Raw genomic sequence first — 20,802 nt, 5'->3', positions numbered from 1 at the left:
TGGCGAACAATTTTGTAGAATATTTGGATTTGATATGATCACATTTTAAAGAAGCTTTTGAAAGATTTTCGAAAAAAAGACCAAAAAGACCCCTTTGATTAACCGCATGAGGGTTAAAATGTTTAACAAAAATATTCCCCACATCTGCCTCTGTAAATTTGTGAATGACACTATATACCTAAATTGCACGGATTCCAAGATATCTTAACTCGAATATTTCCAAAAAACTAGAAATGGGCGGAACTTTCCCCGCCTACTTTGGTTACTTTCCAATGTAAACTTTAAAAACGCCGATACACGTGTCTCACATTTTTAGCTCTACTTTCATAATCTATCCAGTTTTCATTGTCATTTTTTTGTTTGTCGCACAGTGTAATCATTGTGTTTTATTATTTTTTTGTGAGAGGCTGAGGGTATATCTCCGTCAGCACAGTTGACTGATACTTTCTTACTTGTTTCGCCAGAAATATAAAAAAATAATTTTTTCGCTGGATGGGGCTACAGTGGAATATCCCAATATAGAAATACATTTTTGTAAAGACGCTAAAGCGTCAACCGTTGACGCTCTCTTGTTTTGTTCCTCAATATTTTTGAAATAAGCACGGATATTCGTTTTTAATTAATTTAACATCAATGTGATTTATTTTACAAAATTTTGTAGCATACTTTTGGGTAATACTGTTTATGAAAACAGCTGTTTGAGTCAGAAATTTAAATACCAAAATATAATAAATAAATAATTCAATGTAAAAACAAACAATGAATAATACATAAATAATCTTAAATTAATTTTATGTGTTTAAAAACTACTAATTATAAATTATTTTTTTAATATTAGCTTGATTTTAATATGAAATTATTTTCATTGATTATTTTTTCATTTATATTACTAATTTATTTAATTAAAATTTATATTTATCATGTGTATATATAGCTGTTTGTTTGTGTGTGTGTTTCTTTAAATATTTTGTATTTGATAAACTGTACATTTCACTATCACAGTCATCCAGTTTAAGATAAAATTCTATTTAATTTAAACTGTCAAGAAAACAGAGACGTCAAACGTGGCTCGCCATATATTGAGAGGCGGGGAGAGATGGAGTATTACAATATGTGTCTCCATTGAGATAAATCTTAAAATTATTATTTAAGTGATTCAATTTTACTTTTTTGTTTTGTGGGAAATTATTGCTACAAATACACGCTGTCATTATTTTTATTTTGAAAAACAATTCTTATTCTATATATAGCTGATATTATCATCATCATTCGTACATACATACATCTACATAATTTGATATTTACAAAGAGTGACAATTTTACAAAAGAAAATTATTTAAATTTCGTTTCTTTTTTTTTGTTATAATATTATTAAATACTTTTATTAACTAGAGCTAAAAATTGTTTATATTTAGATTTTTTAATTATTTTTAATTTTGTTTTATTTGATCAGTTAAAAACAACATTTATGACTAGAATAGAGAGAGTGTGTGTGAATTTTAGAGGCTCAAAACTGTATTTCTCTATTATATATATTTTGTTTTTGTTTGTGAGAGATAGAGAGGGGTGATTTCAAAGGGAATTGGTTTATTGATGAGTAAATTTTATATCATTAAATCTTCATATATTTACTTTACTGTGTTTGCGTGGAGTCCAAATTTTGAATGCGGAAGAATGCTCCATGTGGCTCATGTTCCTCTATAAAACAAATTTTCAACTTCTACCCAACAAAAATACTCATTACAAAACCCCTTACTAACCCATTAGTTTAACAAGGGCATGTCGCTCGAAATATGTAGTTATTTTTGGCCACTTAAATAAGTAGTTACTAAAAGTCGTTACTACTTATTTAACCACTTATATAAGTGGTCAAAAAATAACTACTTATTTCGAGCATCATGTCCTTGTTAAAATAATGGCTTAGTAGGGGGTTTTGTAATTAATATTTTTGCTGAGTATTTATTTTTAAAACAAACCCCTCTAAAGTTGACGAACCCCGCAAACGTTTTAAGGACCATGATCTGCGAATCTGCACCTGGAATGTTCGCACTCTTTATAGAGAAGGTACAGTCTTCGCATTGGCAGACGTACTTGAAAAGTACAAGGCCGATATTACTGCCATACAGAAAATACGATGGATTGGGAAAGGCGTCACAACAACTCCTAAAGGTGACGCACTGTATTATAGCTGCCATGACGTAAAGCATGAGTTTGGTTGCGGATTCGTAGTTAGTCGGAGACTAAAACATCTGGTATCCAGCTTCACCCCAGTGAATGAAAGACTTGCTGCAATTCGAATAAAAGCTAAATTCTTCAACATCAGCTTTATTTGCGCTCATGCTCCCACTGAAGAAAAGGACGAACAGACCAAAGATATATTTTACGAGCGCTTAGAAGAAACATATGACGGTTGCCCTGCCCATGACATTAAAATCATTCTAGGCGATTTTAATGCTAAAATTGGAAAGGAGAATATCTTTGGCCCAACAGTCGGGAAATTCAGTCTCCACAGTGAAACATCTGACAATGGTATGAGACTGATAGACTTTGCAGCTGCAAAAAACATGGTAGTTAGCAGTACCAGATTTAATCATCTCGATATTCATAAGGGCACCTGGCTGTCTCCAGATCAAAGAACAAGTAATCAAATTGATCATGTTGTAATAGATGGAAGACATTCATCCAGCGTTTTGGATGTACGATCGTTCCGAGGCGCAAACATTGATTCGGACCACTACCTTGTTGCAGCAAAGGTACGTACCCGTCTAAACGTTGCAAATGAAGCACGAACAGACAAAATGCGGAAGTTGGACATCGATAGGCTGCAAACACAACAGATAGCCACAGCATATTCCACTCAACTAGCCCAATTGCTTAACGCGAGCACTCCTTGTCCCGATAACATAACAACACAATGGCAACATATTGCCCACTCCATGCAAACAGCCGCAAAATTCATACTTGGATTCCAGAGACCTCCACAAAGGAATTCATGGTATGACCAGGAGTGTCGTGCTGCTACCGAAGAGAAAAATGCGGCATATAGAGCTACTTTACAATCAGTAGCAACGCGTAGCGCACGAGAGAGATATCGGGAGAAAAGGAGAGAAGAGAAACATCTTTTCCGCAAGAAAAAGAGAGAAATGGAAAAGCGGGAGTGTGAAAAAATCGAGATGTACAGGAGCCAGAATGAAGTCCGAAAATTCTACCAAAGAGTGAAACATCAAACAGATGGCTTTGATACAGGCACATCCTCATGTAGAGACCAGCAAGGTAATCTGGTAACAGATACAGATAGCGTGTTCAGGATATGGAAGGAACATTTCTCCAATCTTCTGGTATCCAATAGTAGCGAAGACGATGATACCACAGATCCAATCCCAGAAGATGGTATAGAATGTATACCGCCCGGCCAAGATGAGGTAAAATAAAATAATAAAGCAGCAGGAGCCGATGGCTTACCAGCCGAGCTGTTTAAAACCGGAGGCGACGAGCTGATATAGTGTATGCATCAGCTAGTTAGCACCATCTGGCAGGAAGAACGCGTACCCGACGATTGGAACCTGAGCATCCTATGTCCCATCCACAAGAAAGGAGATAAGACTGTATGCTCCAACTATAGGGGCATAAGTCTTCTCCCTATTGCCTATAAGATAGTGTCAGGGATATTGTGCGAACGACTAAAGCCAATGGTCAACGAAATAATTGGACCATACCAATGTGGCTTTAGACCTGGCAAGTCCATCATTGACCAGATATTTACCCTGCGGCAAATCCTAGAGAAGACCCTAGAGATGCAGCATAAAGCAGCATTCGACAGTCCCCTCCGATCAAAGGTATTCCACGCAATGTCTGAATTTGGTACCCCCGCAAAGCTCATGCGGCTTTGTAAGATGACTTTAGCTGATACTAGGACCTCAGTTAAAATTGGAAAGAACCTCTCCGAAGAATTTTGTACCAAAAGAGGTTTCAGACAAGGAGACAGCCTTTCGTGTGACCTACTCAACATTTTGCTGGAAAAGGTAATACGAGATGCAAATGTCCAAAGAAATGGCACAATTTACACCAATAGCCACATGTTACTTGCCTATGCTGATGACATAGACATCATGGGACGATCAGTAGAGGAAGTAACTGATACCTTTAAGAAGGTCGAAGCAGAATCTGCGAAAGTGGGTCTGGCGGTAAACTGCGAAAAGACCAAATTGATGGTGTCGACGCGCAAAGCGTCCATAGAGCTCGGACCAACTGTGGAAGTTGGTACCTACAATTTTGAGGTAGTTAAAGACTTCGTCTACCTCGGCACTGCCATAAACACAACAAACAACATCAGTTGTGAAATAAGAAGAAGAATTGTATTGGCCAACAGATGCTACTATGGTCTAAGTAAGCAATTTAAAAACAAAACCACATCTCGTCAAACAAAAATAACACTATACAAAACGCTGATATTACCCGTGCTAATGTATGGCTCCGAAGCATGGGTACTTGCGCAAGCAGATAAGGCAGTGCTTGGTGTGTTTGAGAGGAAAATTCTTCGAAAGATCTACGGACCGATTTGCGTTGACGGTGAATATCGACGTCGTATGAACCACGAGCTGTATCTGCTATACAACGACATCAGTATAGATAAACGTATCGAGATGCAACGATTGCGTTGGCTAGGCCATATCATGAGAATGAGCGATGATGAACCCGCTAAAAAGGCGTATGCCACATGGCGGTGCACGCAGAATCGGCAGGCCTAAGCTTCGATGGAGCATACAAGTGGATGAAGAAATGAAAAGGCGCGGTATTCCAAAAAGTCAAGCGAAAAACAGAGAGGAATGGAGATCTTTTCTTAGTTCGGTCTATGGAACAAATGTTCTGTAATGGGCCAACTAAGTAAGTAAGTAATTTATTTTTAAAAGAAAAATCTGCTGCCAGCTTTTAGTATAGAGTAATATTCCAAAGTTTGTATTGAGCTAGTTCATAGTTCTCTAGTTCAACAACTACACATATGAAAGTAGTTGTTCACTAGCTCAGAATCATACGTTCATGCGTACAAAAATATTTCACAACTATAAAAAATTGTCAAACTTTTAAAGATTTTGAAGCAAAAGATGCACTTTCAATGGAACAGAATAATATTCCAATGCTTTTTGTTTAGTTTAGTACACAATTCACTCTCCCGCTCTATCTTTTGAGAGATCAGAAAAGTTCACTAGTTCAGAATCGTTATTCCAACAATAGTAATCAAATTCCAGCAGAGAAATGTACAATATTTGGATGTTTATTATTATCAATTAGAACTAGCGAACTTGTAGTTCACAGATTCTCTTCTGTGAATCGTGCAATTGAACTGCTTTACTAATATGGTCCATTCTCTAGTCCTATCGTTAGAGATATCAGAAGAGTTCACTAGTTCATAATCGTTTGTCCATCCGTACCAGACGCTAAATCCTTTATGGAACAAAATAATTAAATGCCAGCAGGGAAAATAATCTGTTTGAAAGTTTTTCATGACCACTTAGAACAAGCAAAGTTCCATGTTGCTTTATCAGACATGTACTGTGTAGTTCAGATCCTCGTACAACAAGGGTAATTCAGCCGATGATTTGAACTATCATAATTTGTAATGGCTGACGTAGTTCTCTGGGTCTTTTCTGTGAATATTGCAATTGAACTGGTTCTAGTTAGTTCGTTAATGAACTAGTTCACTTGAACTAGACTTGACTGGACTTATTACAGGCTCTTTGAATTTAACTTAAATGTTTAACTAAAATTTTTGTAACCTTCTCGCCTGATATATTAGCTTGGAATAGTGTCTTATGGGGGTTTGGTTTTAACCATACTTCATTTTTGAACTCTTTACTGGTTCACTTTTTAAACTTTCGGAACCTTTTGGCCTATTACTAGTTCACTCGAACTAGACTTGAATGGACTTCTGACGGGCTCTTTGAAATTAACTTAAATGTTTAACTATACTGTTTGTAACCTTCCCACCTGATATATTAGCTTGGAATGGTGTTTTATGGGGGTTTGGTTTTAACCATATTTCATTTTTGAACCCTTTAATGGTTCACTTTTTAAACTTTCGGAACCCTTTGGCCTATTGGAAATAGTAGATCTTATATTTAGCATAGGTTTCAATGATATAAAGTTTACCAATATATATATATATATATATATATATATATATATATATATATATGGACCACTTCTATTCGAAATCACCCTGAGGAGGATATATCTATTTTTATACAAGAGTAATTCTCGGTGATCCTTCGGTTGACCATATTTATAACAACATTTAAAAATTCGTTAGTATTTGCATGTATTTTCATTTGGAGGGGAGAGACTTTATTGGATGGCTGAGGAAGTTTTCCGTGGGGATTATCATGGGGATTGAATGTACCTTTAAATCCAATCTATGCGAGGGATTTGTTGGTTTTGGTTGTTGGTGACTGATGTTTGGATTCCCTTCAATATGGCTGCTCGCCCTTGATGTGCCTATAAAATGTCGGTGTCTCTGGAAACGGAGGACTGTATGTGGTGGGTGCCGCCAGTGGCTCTATGGCATTGATGACAGCAGCCGTTGACCGGCCATCGCTGCTGACATTAGCGTTAGGGCCACCTAAACTCAGACCATAGTCAGCCATATGTTATCATTTAAGTATTGTGGTTAGCCCTGAATTCATTAGACGATTACCCACAACTAGAGAATTTAAATTACTACCTCCCATCCCAACACCCACACCCAGAGCTCCAAATCCACTACCCGCCCCCATGCCCATACCATGTGTATGGGATGCCGTTAAAGAGGCTGCTGTTGCTATATTTAGATGGTTGCCATTAATGAGACTATTACTGCCACCGCTGTTACTATTGTTGCTTAAACTGAGGCTATTGTGATTTAGGCTACTGCCCGATTGTAGAGCATTATTCAAGCTGCCACTGCCGCCGCCGCCGCTGCCACCCGTTGTATTATTGGTTAAGCCGCTTGACATATTGGTACTGGAACTAACCGCCGACTGAAGATTGTGTAGAGTGGCAGCATTGATGGCTGCTGCCGCTACACTTGATGTTGTTCCAGCTGTTGTACCGACGCCACTTGAATGTGAATGCATTGAATGTGCCCCACTGCTGCCAGCGATGGCGTTACTCTCATATTAGAAGCCACCACCAGACGATGATGGTCATGCGTAGTGGGGATATGAGCTCAAATGGGGAGCAACGTGGGAGGGTGTTACATGGCCCATTGAATGGGGTTGATACAAATTCGAGTGATTACCCCAGTTACCCCATGATGCAGCCGATGGAAAGATGGAAGCTAAAAATAGACAAAGAGCAAAAGCACAAATAAATTAGTAAATGGGAAAATAATTTGAAAATATTTTTATATTTCGTTACAGGATTTTATTATTGAGGATTTTTTATGAATTTGGATAAAGTTTTTGAATGTTTCTTTTAAGATAAAAACTTTGTGGATTTTCTAATAGCGACATTTTGTGATTATTTCTCTTCTCGGCGATAATAAAAGGATGTTCCATGTTCCTGAACTCCAAATCCACTCATTGATTTTCGAGAATTCCCCCCGTATCATGAACTAGGTCAATTCACAGGTTCTTTTCAATGAATCATACAATTGAACTAGTTCCCTGGACGAATGTAGTTCTCATGCTTTTTTCTATGAATCATAAAATTGAATTAATTGCTTTACGAACCAAACTAACCAACCAATTTGTTTGGTTTGTTCAGTTTGTCAATGAGCTAGTTCATTTGAAGTATTGAAACAAAAGTGAGTCTTAAAATAAATTTTGAACTCTAATATGTTTGTTACCTCTCAGCTTGTAATGTGACTAATATTAACTATATTTAAAGACCTAGTTAATAGGCTCTTTCTAACGAATTATAGAATTTAACTTGTCTGATTACGAACTAAAGATAAGATAAAAATATTTTTTAATAGCCACATTTTCTGATTATTTATCATTGAAACCCCTTCTCTTCTCGGCGATAATAAAAGAAAGCTCCATATTCCAGAACTCGAATTCCACTCATTAATTTTCGAGAATTTTCACCGTATCATGAACTAGGTCAATTCACAGGTTCTTTTCAATGAATCACACAATTGAACTAGTTCCCTGGACGAATGTAGTTCTCATGCTCTTTTCTATGAATCATAAATTTAATTAATTCCTTTACGAACCAAACCCCACGAACAGAATTGTTTGTATAATTTGTGACTGTAGTCTATATATTTGTTAAGTTCGTCAATGAACTAGTTCATTTGAAGTGTTGAAAATTGCGTCTTAACATAAATTTTGAACTATAATATGTTTGAACTCTAATATGTTGTAATGTAACTAATATGAACTGCCATGAACTACGTTTAAAGACCTAGTTCATTGGCTCTTTTCAACGAATCATGGAATTGAACTGGACCGATTTTCAACTAAACTCTTAAAATAGTGAATACTTTTTGGGCATAAAACATTCAATGCCAATTTGAAGACATTCGTTGGGAAGAGTATGTCTGTAAAAGTACTTACAGTGGATTTTACAACTGTTTTTCCAGAAGGACTTTAATGCTACAGCATAAGGATTTTCTAAACATTTCACCAAGGACTAACATGACCACAACCTTGATTTTTAAATCCCATTTCCAGAACTATTCTTGCTGATTTCGAAAGATCTCTATTACTATACTCCCAAAGAATCTTAAGGCTCATCCCATTTGCACAAGAATGCTAGTGGCCATTACCCCCTTGATTAAGCGTCATTTGCCGGAACCTCATAATTCAATCCAATAAATTAACAAATTAGCCAATAATTTAAACGATCGAACAATACAACTCCCACAGATAACATAAAAGCTTTCAGTTTTGTTTAAGTTTAAATACATGTTTAGCTTTTGGAGATTAATTTTGTTTTTAAATGTTAGTTGATCTAATCAACGATCGACACAAAATAGCTCATAAATCTAAACATAACCAGTTCAATGATTTTATGTTGCGTGAATGGAACAATAAAATAGAATAGAAAAACAACCAAAAACAAACAAAGTAGCTTGAACATAAATGGGAATAAAATTTTCATTATAAAATCGTCATAAAACTGATTGTGGTGTTTTTGTTTTTTACAGCAAGTTTCTTTGAATTAGTTCTAATTAATAGCGTGTGCCAAACTACATTCTTGACAACAATGCAGACGTGATGACAAGAAGCCGTAAATCAACACAATAAAATCTGGAGGTTTATGAATCTAATCTACATAAAATTATTGATATTAATTAACATTTTATGGTGGATTTTTAAGAGAAATGTTGACCCCTCAGACTAAGTTTATTTTTGGTTAATTTTTAAAAATATTTTCCAAGAGACTACTGGTGGATTTTTGTATATATTTAATAACCAACTATTGCAGACATTTTTAATTAAAAAAACTGCCCAGAATGGCTACTAGAAGATATGTGCAGGATCTGGAATATTGCACATGGCTTTTGGCTGAACTAGTTAATTTCTTTACTTCATATGTCATTCTCTTCTTCTATCGTTTGAAGTGGTGGAACTCTGTAACTCATTTTTTAAGTTACCCACAAATATCGGTAAAATTAAAACGCAAAATTATGAATGATAAGTTCAAATAAAAGTTGACAACAATCTTGCTATCGGTAGAACTTTATAGCTGCTTTTTATTCGTCGCTAACTTACCGAAAAACATCGGTAATTACGGAACGAAATGTAAAATTCTTAGATGTTTTTCACTATCAGTTATAACTAGCGGTTTTGACGGGTACCATACACTTCTAAACTATGTAGGTCACATCTTCGTCCAACATCGACAATTCTGCATATGATCTGTAAACAGAATTAACTGACCTAGTTCACAGGTTCTTTTCTGTGAATCATGCTATTGAATTAGTTCCTTTTCGAATATAGTTCATACGCTAGCTCTTCGAAATCAGAATAGCTCACTGGCACAAAATCTTTTGTCCATCGATATAATTAAATATATAATTTATGATCTGTTTGAGTTGTCACACGATGCCATCACATTATTCGTGTACAAAGCTGAAATATATAGATCACATTAATTGCAACATCGAGAATTCAACTGATGATGTGAACTACCATAGACTAAACTGACCGACCTGTAGTGGGATTCTCTAACGCATTTTTTGGTTACCGACAAAAATCGGTAAAATTAAAATCCTTATAATTTCGGTAATTAACGATATTATTCCGTAAGTTAACGATCAATAAAAAGTAGTCGCAAAGTTCTACCGATAGCAACAGTGTTGTCAACTTTTACTTCAACTTTTCATTCATAATTTTTCGTTTTAATTTTACCGATTTTTGTCGGTAACCAAAAAATGCGTTAGAGAATCCCACTACTGGTTCATTGGCTCCTTTGAATCATGGAAAAACTAGTTCCTTTATGACCTAAACAGTACTAGTAGAACTGTACTAGTACTAGTAGTGACTGTAGACCACATATAGAACTAGTTCACATGAACTAGATGAGTCCTACTCATAGGTTCGTTTCCATGAATCGTAGAATTGAACTTATTGTGAATTTTTGAAATTAATTTTTTTTTTCAAGGAACGTATTGGGATTTTTTAAAATTATTTTGTGGGGGACTGATTGGGATTTTTAAATAAAGCAAGTAATCGTACATTATTAAATATATTTTCAAATCAACTTATCGTGGATTTAAAAAAATATCTTCTAAGTAACTAATCTTGGATTTAATCGTGAATTTTTAAATATACATCCAAAGCAACTAATCGTGGATTTTTAAATATACATTCAAAGCAACTAATCGTGGATTTTTAAATATACATTCAAAGCAACTAATCGTGGATTTTTAAATATACATTCAAAGCAACTAATCGTGGATTTTTAAATATACATTCAAAGCAACTAATCGTGGATTTTTAAATATATTTTCAAAGCAACTAATCGTGGATTTTTTAAATATATTTTCAAAGCAACTACTAATCGTGGATTTTTTAAAAATATTTTCTGAGCAACTAATCGTGGATTTTTTAAAAATATTTTCAAAGCAACTAATCGTGGATTTTTTAAAAATATTTTCAAAGCAACTAATCGTGGATTTTTTAAATATATTTTCAAAGCAACTAATCGTGGATTTTTAACTATATTTTCAAAGCAACTAATCGTGGATTTTTTAAAAATATTTTTAAAGCAACTAATCATGGATTTTTTAAAAATATTTTCAATGTGGATTTTTAAATATATATTCAAAGCAACTAATCGTGGATTTTTTTAAAATATTTTCAAAGCAACTAATCGTGGATTTTTTTAAAATATTTTCAAAGCAACTAATAGTGGATTTTTTAAAAATATTTTCAATGTGGATTTTTAAATATATATTCAAAGCAACTAATCGTGGATTTTTTAAAAATATTTTCAAAGCAACTAATCGTGGATTTTTTAAAAATATTTTCAAAGCAACTAATAGTGGACTTTTTAAAAATATTTTCAAAGCAACTTATCGTGGATTTTTTAAAAATATTTTAAAAGCAACTAGTCGTTGATTTTTTAAAAATATTTTCAAAGCACCTAATAGTGGACTTTTTAAAAATATTTTCAAAGCAACTAATCGTGGATTTTTTAAAAATATTTTCTTAGCAACTAATCTTCGATTTTTTAATGTATTTTCTGAGCAACTAATCGTAGAGTTTTTAAAAATATTTTCTGAGCAACTAATCGTAGAGTTTTTAAAAATATTTTCAGAGAAAATAATTATAGAATTTTTGAAATATTTTCGGTGAAAATAATCATGAAGTTTTTAGAATATTTTCTAGGAAACAATCGTGAAATTTTAAGAATATTTTCTGTGAAAATAATAGTGGAGTTTTTAAAATATTATATAAGAAAATAATTGTTGATTTTAAAAATATTTTCTAAGAAAATAATCATGGATTTTTAAAAATATTTTCTAGGAAAATAATCAAGGATTTTTAGGAATATTTTCTAGGAAATTAGTCGTGGAATTTTAAGAATATTTTCTGGGAAAATAGTTTTGTCTGAGAAAATAATCGTGGAATTTTAAGAATATTTACTAAGAAAATAATCGTGGATTTTAGAAATAATTTCTGAGAATATAATCGTGAAATTTTAAAAATAATTTCTGAGAAGATAATCGTGGAATTTTAAGAATATTTTCTAGGAAAATAATCGTGGAATTTTTAAAATATCTTCTAAGTTATTAATGCCGAACTTTAAAAAAAATATTTCCTGAACAAATAATTGCGGTAAAATGTCCACGATATTTTCTAAGCAACTAATCACGGACTTTTAAAATTTTTTCTAAGAAAATAATTTTTAAACATATTTTCTGAAAAAATAACTTTTAAAAAATATGTTGTGTGAAAATAAAATTTAAAAATATTTTCCGAAAAAAAATGTTTAAAAATATTTTTTAAAAAAAGTCTGTGAAAATAATATTCTTGTTTATTAAGATTTGATTTTTTAATACTTTCTTTGAAAATAATTTTTAAAAATATTTTCTGTGATAATAGCATTCTTATTTATTAATATTTTACTTTTCTTCTAATATTTTCTGTGAAAATAATTTTTAGAAATATTTTCTGTGAAAATAGGTTTTAAATATATATAGAAAAATATTTCTAAAACTATTCGGTGAGAGACTACATACATACATATGTTCCCTTAAATATCCTTGATGGATTTAATTTTTTTAAATATTTTCTATGAAAATAATTTTTAAAAATATGTTCTATGAAAATAATTTCTAGAAATATTTTCGGTGAAAATAATTTTTAAAAATATTTTTTGTAAAAATAAGTTTTAAAAATATTTTCTGTGAAAATAGTTTTTAAAAATATTTTCTGTGTAAATAATATTCTTATTTATTAATATTTTATATTTTTTTAATATTTTTTGTGAAAATAATTTTTAAAAACATTTTCTGTGAAAATAATATTCTTATTTATTAATATTTTATATTTTTTTAATATTTTTGTGAAAATAATTTTTAAAAACATTTTCTGTAAAAGTAATTTTTAAAAATATTTTCTGTGAAAATAGTTTTTAAATATATATAAAAAAATATATACTTATTTATTTTGATATTATGGTTGACCTTTGGAGTTTATCTTCTTTGATTATTCAAGCCAAACTAATAATCAAAGAAGAAAAAATATATACTTTTTAAACAATTCTGTTGGAGACTACAAACTTACATATCGCTCATTTAATCAAAGAGTGGAATAACTCAAAAATGCGTTTTCTGAGTTAGCAATTTCTGTTTTTTCTGCGACTTCTACTTTATCTTGTGTCAAATTTTCATGCTGATATCTCTAAAAATCGACAAGTTACAGCTCATTTACTACGAGTTTCACATAATTCAACACAAAAGTGTTTCGAGTTTATGAAACACTAAAATACTTTTAATCATACTTGGTCTTGCAAAAAAATTTAGCACAGATATATGGCTAGCTGTTTGCAAAATATGGTCCATGTAGCTGTTTTAGTTTTTGTGTAATAATCTTTTTAAGTTGATTTTTTGAGATGTGTCACTCTTTGAGCGACATGTTCCCACAAAAATCCCTGATGGGAGGAAAAAATAATTTTTAAAAATATTTTATGAGAAAATAAACTCTAAATTTATTTTTTAAAAAAATGTCTGTGAAAATTATATTCTTATGTATTAATATATAATTTTTTTAATATTTTCTCTGAAAATAATTATTAAAAATGTTTTCTAAGAAAATAAAATTTTTAAAAATATTTTCTATGAAAATAATTTTTAAATATATTTTCTATGAAAATAATATTTATATTTATAAGTTTTAAAAATATTTTGTGTAAAAATAATTTTTAAAAATATTTTCTGAGAAAATAATTTTTAAAAATATTTTTGTGAAAATTGTTTTTAAAAATAAGTTTTGTGAAAATTTCTAAGAAAATAATTTTTAAAAATATTTAAAAAAATCTGTGAAAATAGTATTCTTATTTATTAATATTTTATTTATTTATTTATTTATTTTTTGTTAATATTTTCTGTGAAAATAATTTTTAAAAATATTTTTTTGTGAAAATAATTTTTAAAAATATTTTTTGTGAAAATAATTTTTAAAAATATACCATTTTTTTGGTTGTTTACTTCGACCTTTATTTTAAATATTCTAATTATGTATATTGAAATATTAAATAAATAAATAAATAAAAACAACAACATCAAGACCTCGAGCTCGTTTTAATTAATATAATTAGAATTTTTAAAAATATTTTTTGTGAAAATAGTTTTTTAAAAATATTTTCTGTAAAAATAATATTCTTATTTATTAATATTTTATATTTTTTTTCTGTGAAATAATTTTTAAAACTATGTTTTGTGAAAATAATTTTTAAAAATATTTTCTGTGAAAAAATTAAATATTATAAATTAAATTAAAGAATACTATCTTCACAGTTTTTTTAAATATTTTTAAAAGCTATTTTCATAGAAAATATTTTTAAAAATTTTAAAAAAAATTTGTGCAAATAGTATTCTTATTTATTAATATTTTATTTTTTTAATATTTTCTGTGAAAATAATTTTTAAAAATATTTTTTGTGAAATAATTTTTAAAAATATTTTTTGTGCAAATAATTTTTTAAAAATTATTTTTGTGAAAATAAGTTTTAAAAATATTTTCTGCAAAAATAGTTTTTAAGTATATATACAAAAATATATTTTTTTTAAAACTATTCTGTGAGAGACTACATACATACATGTATATGTTCCAACAAACATCCCTGATGGGACAAGGGAAACTTCTTCTCTAATAGAAGCTAATGGTAATATATAATAATTGTTCCACAAACATCCCATACGGGACAAGGGAGACTTCTCTCATATTAATGAGTGCACCCCGATTCATATTAGCTCAATGATATGCGACCTACTGTTTATCGCCGAGTCCGAGGCGTGTCTTAAGACACCACTTTGTAGAGAAGTTTTACATGGCTGAAATACTCAGAAAATGTCGCCAACATTACTGAAGGGTATTTTCCACCGTTGAAAATTTTGATGTTGACTGGCTGGGGAATCGAACCCCCGACCTTCAGCGTACCATTGCACCACGGTGGCTATGGTGGAATTTTAAATATATTTTATGAGGAACTGATACTGGGGAAAATATATAAATGCTGGGGATTTTCAATCTTATTTTTCTCAGAAATTTAATCTGTGATTTTTTACACATTTTCAAAAGATCCTTCACGTTTGCTCGTTGGCAATTTACACGGTTGATTTGTATCCTTTAGTAAAAGTGTTGCTCATTTATTTGTATAGAATTGTTTAACAAAGGATATAACCAAATAAGAAGATAACAAGGATATGGCTTGGTTCCATTGAATGTGTCAATTTGGATTATTTAAGTATTGACAAAAAATGGCTAATAGTACATTTACGAAATCGAGTGGATTTCAACTGTCAATTCCTTTGTGTATACGTCAAATGAAATCTCATTTGAAATCCATTGGATTTGATTTGACGTTTAAGCAATGGAATTATCAGTTGAAATCGAGTGTATTTCGTAAATGTAAAGCTACAACCCGTTATGTACGAACGAAAAAAATGAGAGCAGTTGGAAGAGTTATGTAGGTAAAGGGGTAAATGAGTGAGGGTGAAGATATTTTGAAGCATTTGAACATTTTTTCTTAGGGACTAGTCTTCTTTAGTTTTCAATGGTTATCGGTTGTTCAATAATCATAAGCATAAAAATTTCAAAACTTTTTACAAAATAATTTCAAAAGAAGAAAATTTCTAGGTATATTATTATTTTATTTGCATATCTTCTTACCTGATGACGATGTCATTCCATGATGCGGACTCATGAATGAGCTCAATTTGGCGCTATGATGATATGGTGTCATAAATAAATCACTTTGATATTTATAGGTGGGATCACTGGCAGCCGGTTGGGTGGCAGCAGCCAGTCCTTGAAAATCAAATTTGTAGGCATAACGTTTGCCATGGACCTTGGTCATGATGTTTTTGTCGTAATAATATCTGCAAAAAAGGAGAAGAAGAATAAATTAATTAAAATCTCAACACATTAAAAGAGATAAGACATTAATTTAGGGGGGTTGTGAAAAACTCCTCCATAACACTTCTGTTTATTGTTTATACTTCCCACACTTTGGGTAATAGGCAAGTTAGGGGTCATTATTTGATTCATTCTTCATTCATTTCACTCATTCTCTTGATTGTTTACCTAAGCAGGCAAATGTTTGGCGAAAACACATCCAAGAAAGCTAATGTTTAATGAAAGAAAGTGACTTCCAGACGTCTTTGGTTTAATTTTGTTGAATTTCTCATTCATTTCTTTTTCGCCCCTCCGCTATTATTTTAATACACAGACTACGTTAGTTATGGGCATTTGTGTAATGCAATTAAATCACAACATAAATTTTAAATAAATATATAGCCAGCCGGGCAGTAGTGTCCTTTTGTGTTGTCCAAACTTTATAAGCGTAACCTTTGTGCAAATTAGGGAGGTTTTTCTTTTCACATTTCGTCTACAGTTTCTTTGTGTTTGGCATAAATTTTTCATTTCAACGCCAAACACCAAAACATGAACTGCCTTCAACCACAATCACCAGACAAAGAACAACGACAGTAATTTTATGACCCAAGCATATCAGAAGGCATAATTAGCGTCAGATTATAATTATGGCTTTAGGTGGAACGAAACAAAAACTTCCTTTTTATTATTCATTTATAGGTTATGGTTATTAAAATTTTGTTTAATTTATACTTAACAGGACACTAGATGAAGGACAAGTGTTGTTTTTGTCTAAAGGACTAACCGTGGCCATATTTTCTGTGGATATATCGAAGCTTTAATTGAAGAATTTTCAACACATTTTCTTAGGAGGAGATTTACTGTAGGATTTTTTAAACATATTTTTCTCGAATATTTGAAAAGATGGCAATTAAACGTTAGAGTTGCTTTACAAATATAGAGAGCTCTTGACCGAATTCTACTGCCTGTCCACTAGAAATCAAAACTTTCCAAATATTTGCCAATACTGTCCCGGGCTATTTACACATTCAATCAATAACAGAAATACGAAAAGAAAATAAAAACCCTTTCCAAGTCAAAATAACAAACAAAGGCATTATCATTACCATCATCAACAATCCAAGGCAATCAGACAGTGATTGTCTTCCCTATTTCAGAATAAAAAGGGAAACAATTGGTAAACATAACCTCAAAAAGGCAACAGAGCTTAATGTACCAACGGAAAGGGGTAAACATTTAAACTTGAAGAGCATCAAAAAGGATTAAAGCAAGCCATTTATTTGACACATACAAGTGTCCATCAACACCCATTAACACCAACAATCAAAACAACCCACACACACACATGTCCTATATGGGAATCACATCTATGTATGTTTGCCTACCAATCCAAATACAAACAAGGATCCAAAAAATAAAAGCAAATGAAGCATTAAAAGATTTATGTTTGCAACTGCTGATGATGATGACAATGACAATAAAGATGCTGTCAATACATACAACTGTTGTCAATACATAAAAGGATTGAAGTCTGCTTACTAAAAGAGCAATCCTTAAATTCCCCACAAACAAAATTCTTGATGCCGTTTACTTTGATCCTTCCCCCAACCCCCCGGACTTTTAAGTCCTTTAAAAGTAAACTGCATTAACATTGTAATTTACAAGTATTGCTAAAAATGTTCGAGTGAAGCAACAACATCAAAAGATTCTTTACGTTTGCTTGTTGGCAATTTACACGGTTGATTGGTATCCTTTGGTAAAAGTGTTTTATTTTTTATTGTTTTTTTTTTCTTCTCTATAGAATTGTTTAACAAAGGATATAACCAAATAAGAAGACAACAAGGATAAGTCTTTGTTCAAAGTGACAATTTGGCTTATTTGCGTATTGACAAAGATGTTGTCAATTGACAGAAACGACGACCTTTAACAGGTTATAAGCAGGAAGGAGTGTAAATGACAGCAGTTGGAAGAGAAATGTAGGTAAGGGGGTAAATACAAGGATAATGCTATTTTTAAGAATGCTATAGGATTTTTAAAGAATATTTTTGAGACCACCAAAAATGGATTTTTAAAGAATATTTTTGAGATAACTAAATGTGGATTTTTAAAGAATATTTTTTGAGACAACTAAACGTGGATTTTTTAAGAATATGTTTTGAGACCCCCTAGACGTGGATTTTTAAAGAATATTTTTTGAGACCCCCTAGACGTGGATTTTTAAAGAATATTTTTTGAGACCCCCTAGACGTGGATTTTTAAAGAATATTTTTTGAGACCCCCTAGACGTGGATTTTTAAAGAATATTTTTTGAGACCCCCTAGACGTGGATTTTTAAAGAATATTTTTTGAGACCCCCTAGACGTGGATTTTTAAAGAATATTTTTTGAGACCCCCTAGACGTGGATTTTTAAAGAATATTTTTTGAGACCCCCTAGACGTGGATTTTTAAAGAATATTTTTTGAGACCCCCTAGACGTGGATTTTTAAAGAATATTTTTTGAGACCCCCCAGACGTGGATTTTTAAAGAATATTTTTTGAGACCCCCTAGACGTGGATTTTTAAAGAATATTTTTTGAGACCCCCTAGACGTGGATTTTTAAAGAATATTTTTTGAGACCCCCTAGACGTGGATTTTTAAAGAATATTTTTTGAGACCCCCTAGACGTGGATTTTTAAAGAATATTTTTTGAGACCCCCTAGACGTGGATTTTTAAAGAATATTTTTTGAGACCCCCTAGACGTGGATTTTTAAAGAATATTTTTTGAGACCCCCTAGACGTGGATTTTTAAAGAATATTTTTTGAGACCCCCTAGACGTGGATTTTTAAAGAATATTTTTTGAGACCCCCTAGACGTGGATTTTTAAAGAATATTTTTTGAGACCCCCTAGACGTGGATTTTTAAAGAATATTTTTTGAGACCCCCTAGACGTGGATTTTTAAAGAATATTTTTTGAGACCCCCTAGACGTGGATTTTTAAAGAATATTTTTTGAGACCCCCTAGACGTGGATTTTTAAAGAATATTTTTTGAGACCCCCTAGACGTGGATTTTTAAAGAATATTTTTTGAGACCCCCTAGACGTGGATTTTTAAAGAATATTTTTTGAGACCCCCTAGACGTGGATTTTTAAAGAATATTTTTTGAGACCCCCTAGACGTGGATTTTTAAAGAATATTTTTTGAGACCCCCTAGACGTGGATTTTTAAAGAATATTTTTTGAGACCCCCTAGACGTGGATTTTTAAAGAATATTTTTTGAGACCCCCTAGACGTGGATTTTTAAAGAATATTTTTTGAGACCCCCTAGACGTGGATTTTTAAAGAATATTTTTTGAGACCCCCTAGACGTGGATTTTTAAAGAATATTTTTTGAGACCCCCTAGACGTGGATTTTTAAAGAATATTTTTTGAGACCCCCTAGACGTGGATTTTTAAAGAATATTTTTTGAGACCCCCTAGACGTGGATTTTTAAAGAATATTTTTTGAGACCCCCTAGACGTGGATTTTTAAAGAATATTTTTTGAGACCCCCTAGACGTGGATTTTTAAAGAATATTTTTTGAGACCCCCTAGACGTGGATTTTTAAAGAATATTTTTTGATACAAGGATAATGCTATTTGTAATGATATTATAGGATTTGTAAAGAACATTTTTTGGACAACTAAACGTAGATTTTTAAACAATATTTTTGAGACAACTAAACGAGGAATTTTAAATAATATTTTTTGAGACAACTAAACGTGGATTTTTAAATAATATTTTTTGAGACAACCTAACGTGGATTTTTAAAGAATATTTTTTGAGACCCCCTAGACGTGGATTTTTAAAGAATATTTTTTGAGACCCCCTAGACGTGGATTTTTAAAGAATATTTTTTGAGACCCCCTAGACGTGGATTTTTAAGGAATATTTTTTGAGACCCCCTAGACGTGGATTTTTAAAGAATATTTTTGAGACCCCCTAGACGTGGATTTTTAAAGAATATTTTTTTGAGACCCCCTAGACGTGGATTTTTAAAGAATATTTTTTGAGACCCCCTAGACGTGGATTTTTAAGGAATATTTTTTGAGACCCCCTAGACGTGGATTTTTAAAGAATATTTTTTGAGACCCCCTAGACGTGGATTTTTAAAGAATATTTTTTGAGACCCCCTAGACGTGGATTTTTAAAGAATATTTTTTGAGACCCCCTAGACGTGGATTTTTAAAGAATATTTTTTGAGACCCCCTAGACGTGGATTTTTAAAGAATATTTTTTGAGACCCCCTAGACGTGGATTTTTAAAGAATATTTTTTGAGACCCCCTAGACGTGGATTTTTAAAGAATATTTTTTGAGACCCCCTAGACGTGGATTTTTAAAGAATATTTTTTGAGACCCCCTAGACGTGGATTTTTAAAGAATATTTTTTGAGACCCCCTAGACGTGGATTTTTAAAGAATATTTTTTGAGACCCCCCTTTTTTGAGTCCTGGATTTTTAAAGAATATTTTTTGAGTCGTGGATTTTTAAAGAATATTTTTTGAGTCGTGGATTTTTAAAGAATATTTTTTGAATCGTGGATTTTTAAAGAATATTTTTTGAGTCGTGGATTTTTAAAGAATATTTTTGAGTCGTGGATTTTTAAAGAATATTTTTTGAGTCGTGGATTTTTAAAGAATATTTTTTGAATCGTGGATTTTTAAAGAATATTTTTTGAGTTGTGGATTTTTAAAAAAATATTTTTTGAATCGTGGATTTTTAAAGAATATTT

General features: G+C 31.6%; 1 protein-coding gene across 2 annotated transcripts in view; it reads right to left on the bottom strand.

Annotated features, from left to right (window-relative positions):
- Positions 1 to 1,346: 1,346 nt before the first annotated feature.
- Positions 1,347 to 20,802, bottom strand: part of Ets65A (DNA-binding protein D-ETS-3) — a 164,731-nt gene continuing 145,275 nt past the window's right edge. Inside the window, exons 6-7 of one of the 2 annotated variants that reach the window (XM_073987862.1) lie at positions 15,825 to 16,033; positions 1,347 to 7,312 (exon numbers count right to left, since the gene is read on the bottom strand). In XM_073987862.1, the coding sequence (XP_073843963.1) occupies positions 7,179 to 7,312; positions 15,825 to 16,033 (343 nt within the window). In that variant the 3' untranslated portion in view covers positions 1,347 to 7,178. The remainder of the gene's footprint in view (positions 7,313 to 15,824; positions 16,034 to 20,802) is intronic. The other variant, XM_073987861.1, reaches the window with a different exon arrangement.

The sequence above is a fragment of the Musca autumnalis genome, unplaced genomic scaffold (genome assembly GCF_047663935.1).
Source record: "Musca autumnalis isolate F117 unplaced genomic scaffold, ASM4766393v1 scaffold_4, whole genome shotgun sequence".
In the NCBI taxonomy this organism is placed as follows: domain Eukaryota; kingdom Metazoa; phylum Arthropoda; class Insecta; order Diptera; family Muscidae; genus Musca; species Musca autumnalis.
Note: the sequence above shows the minus strand (reverse complement) of the source record. Positions and strands in the feature narration are given on the sequence as shown.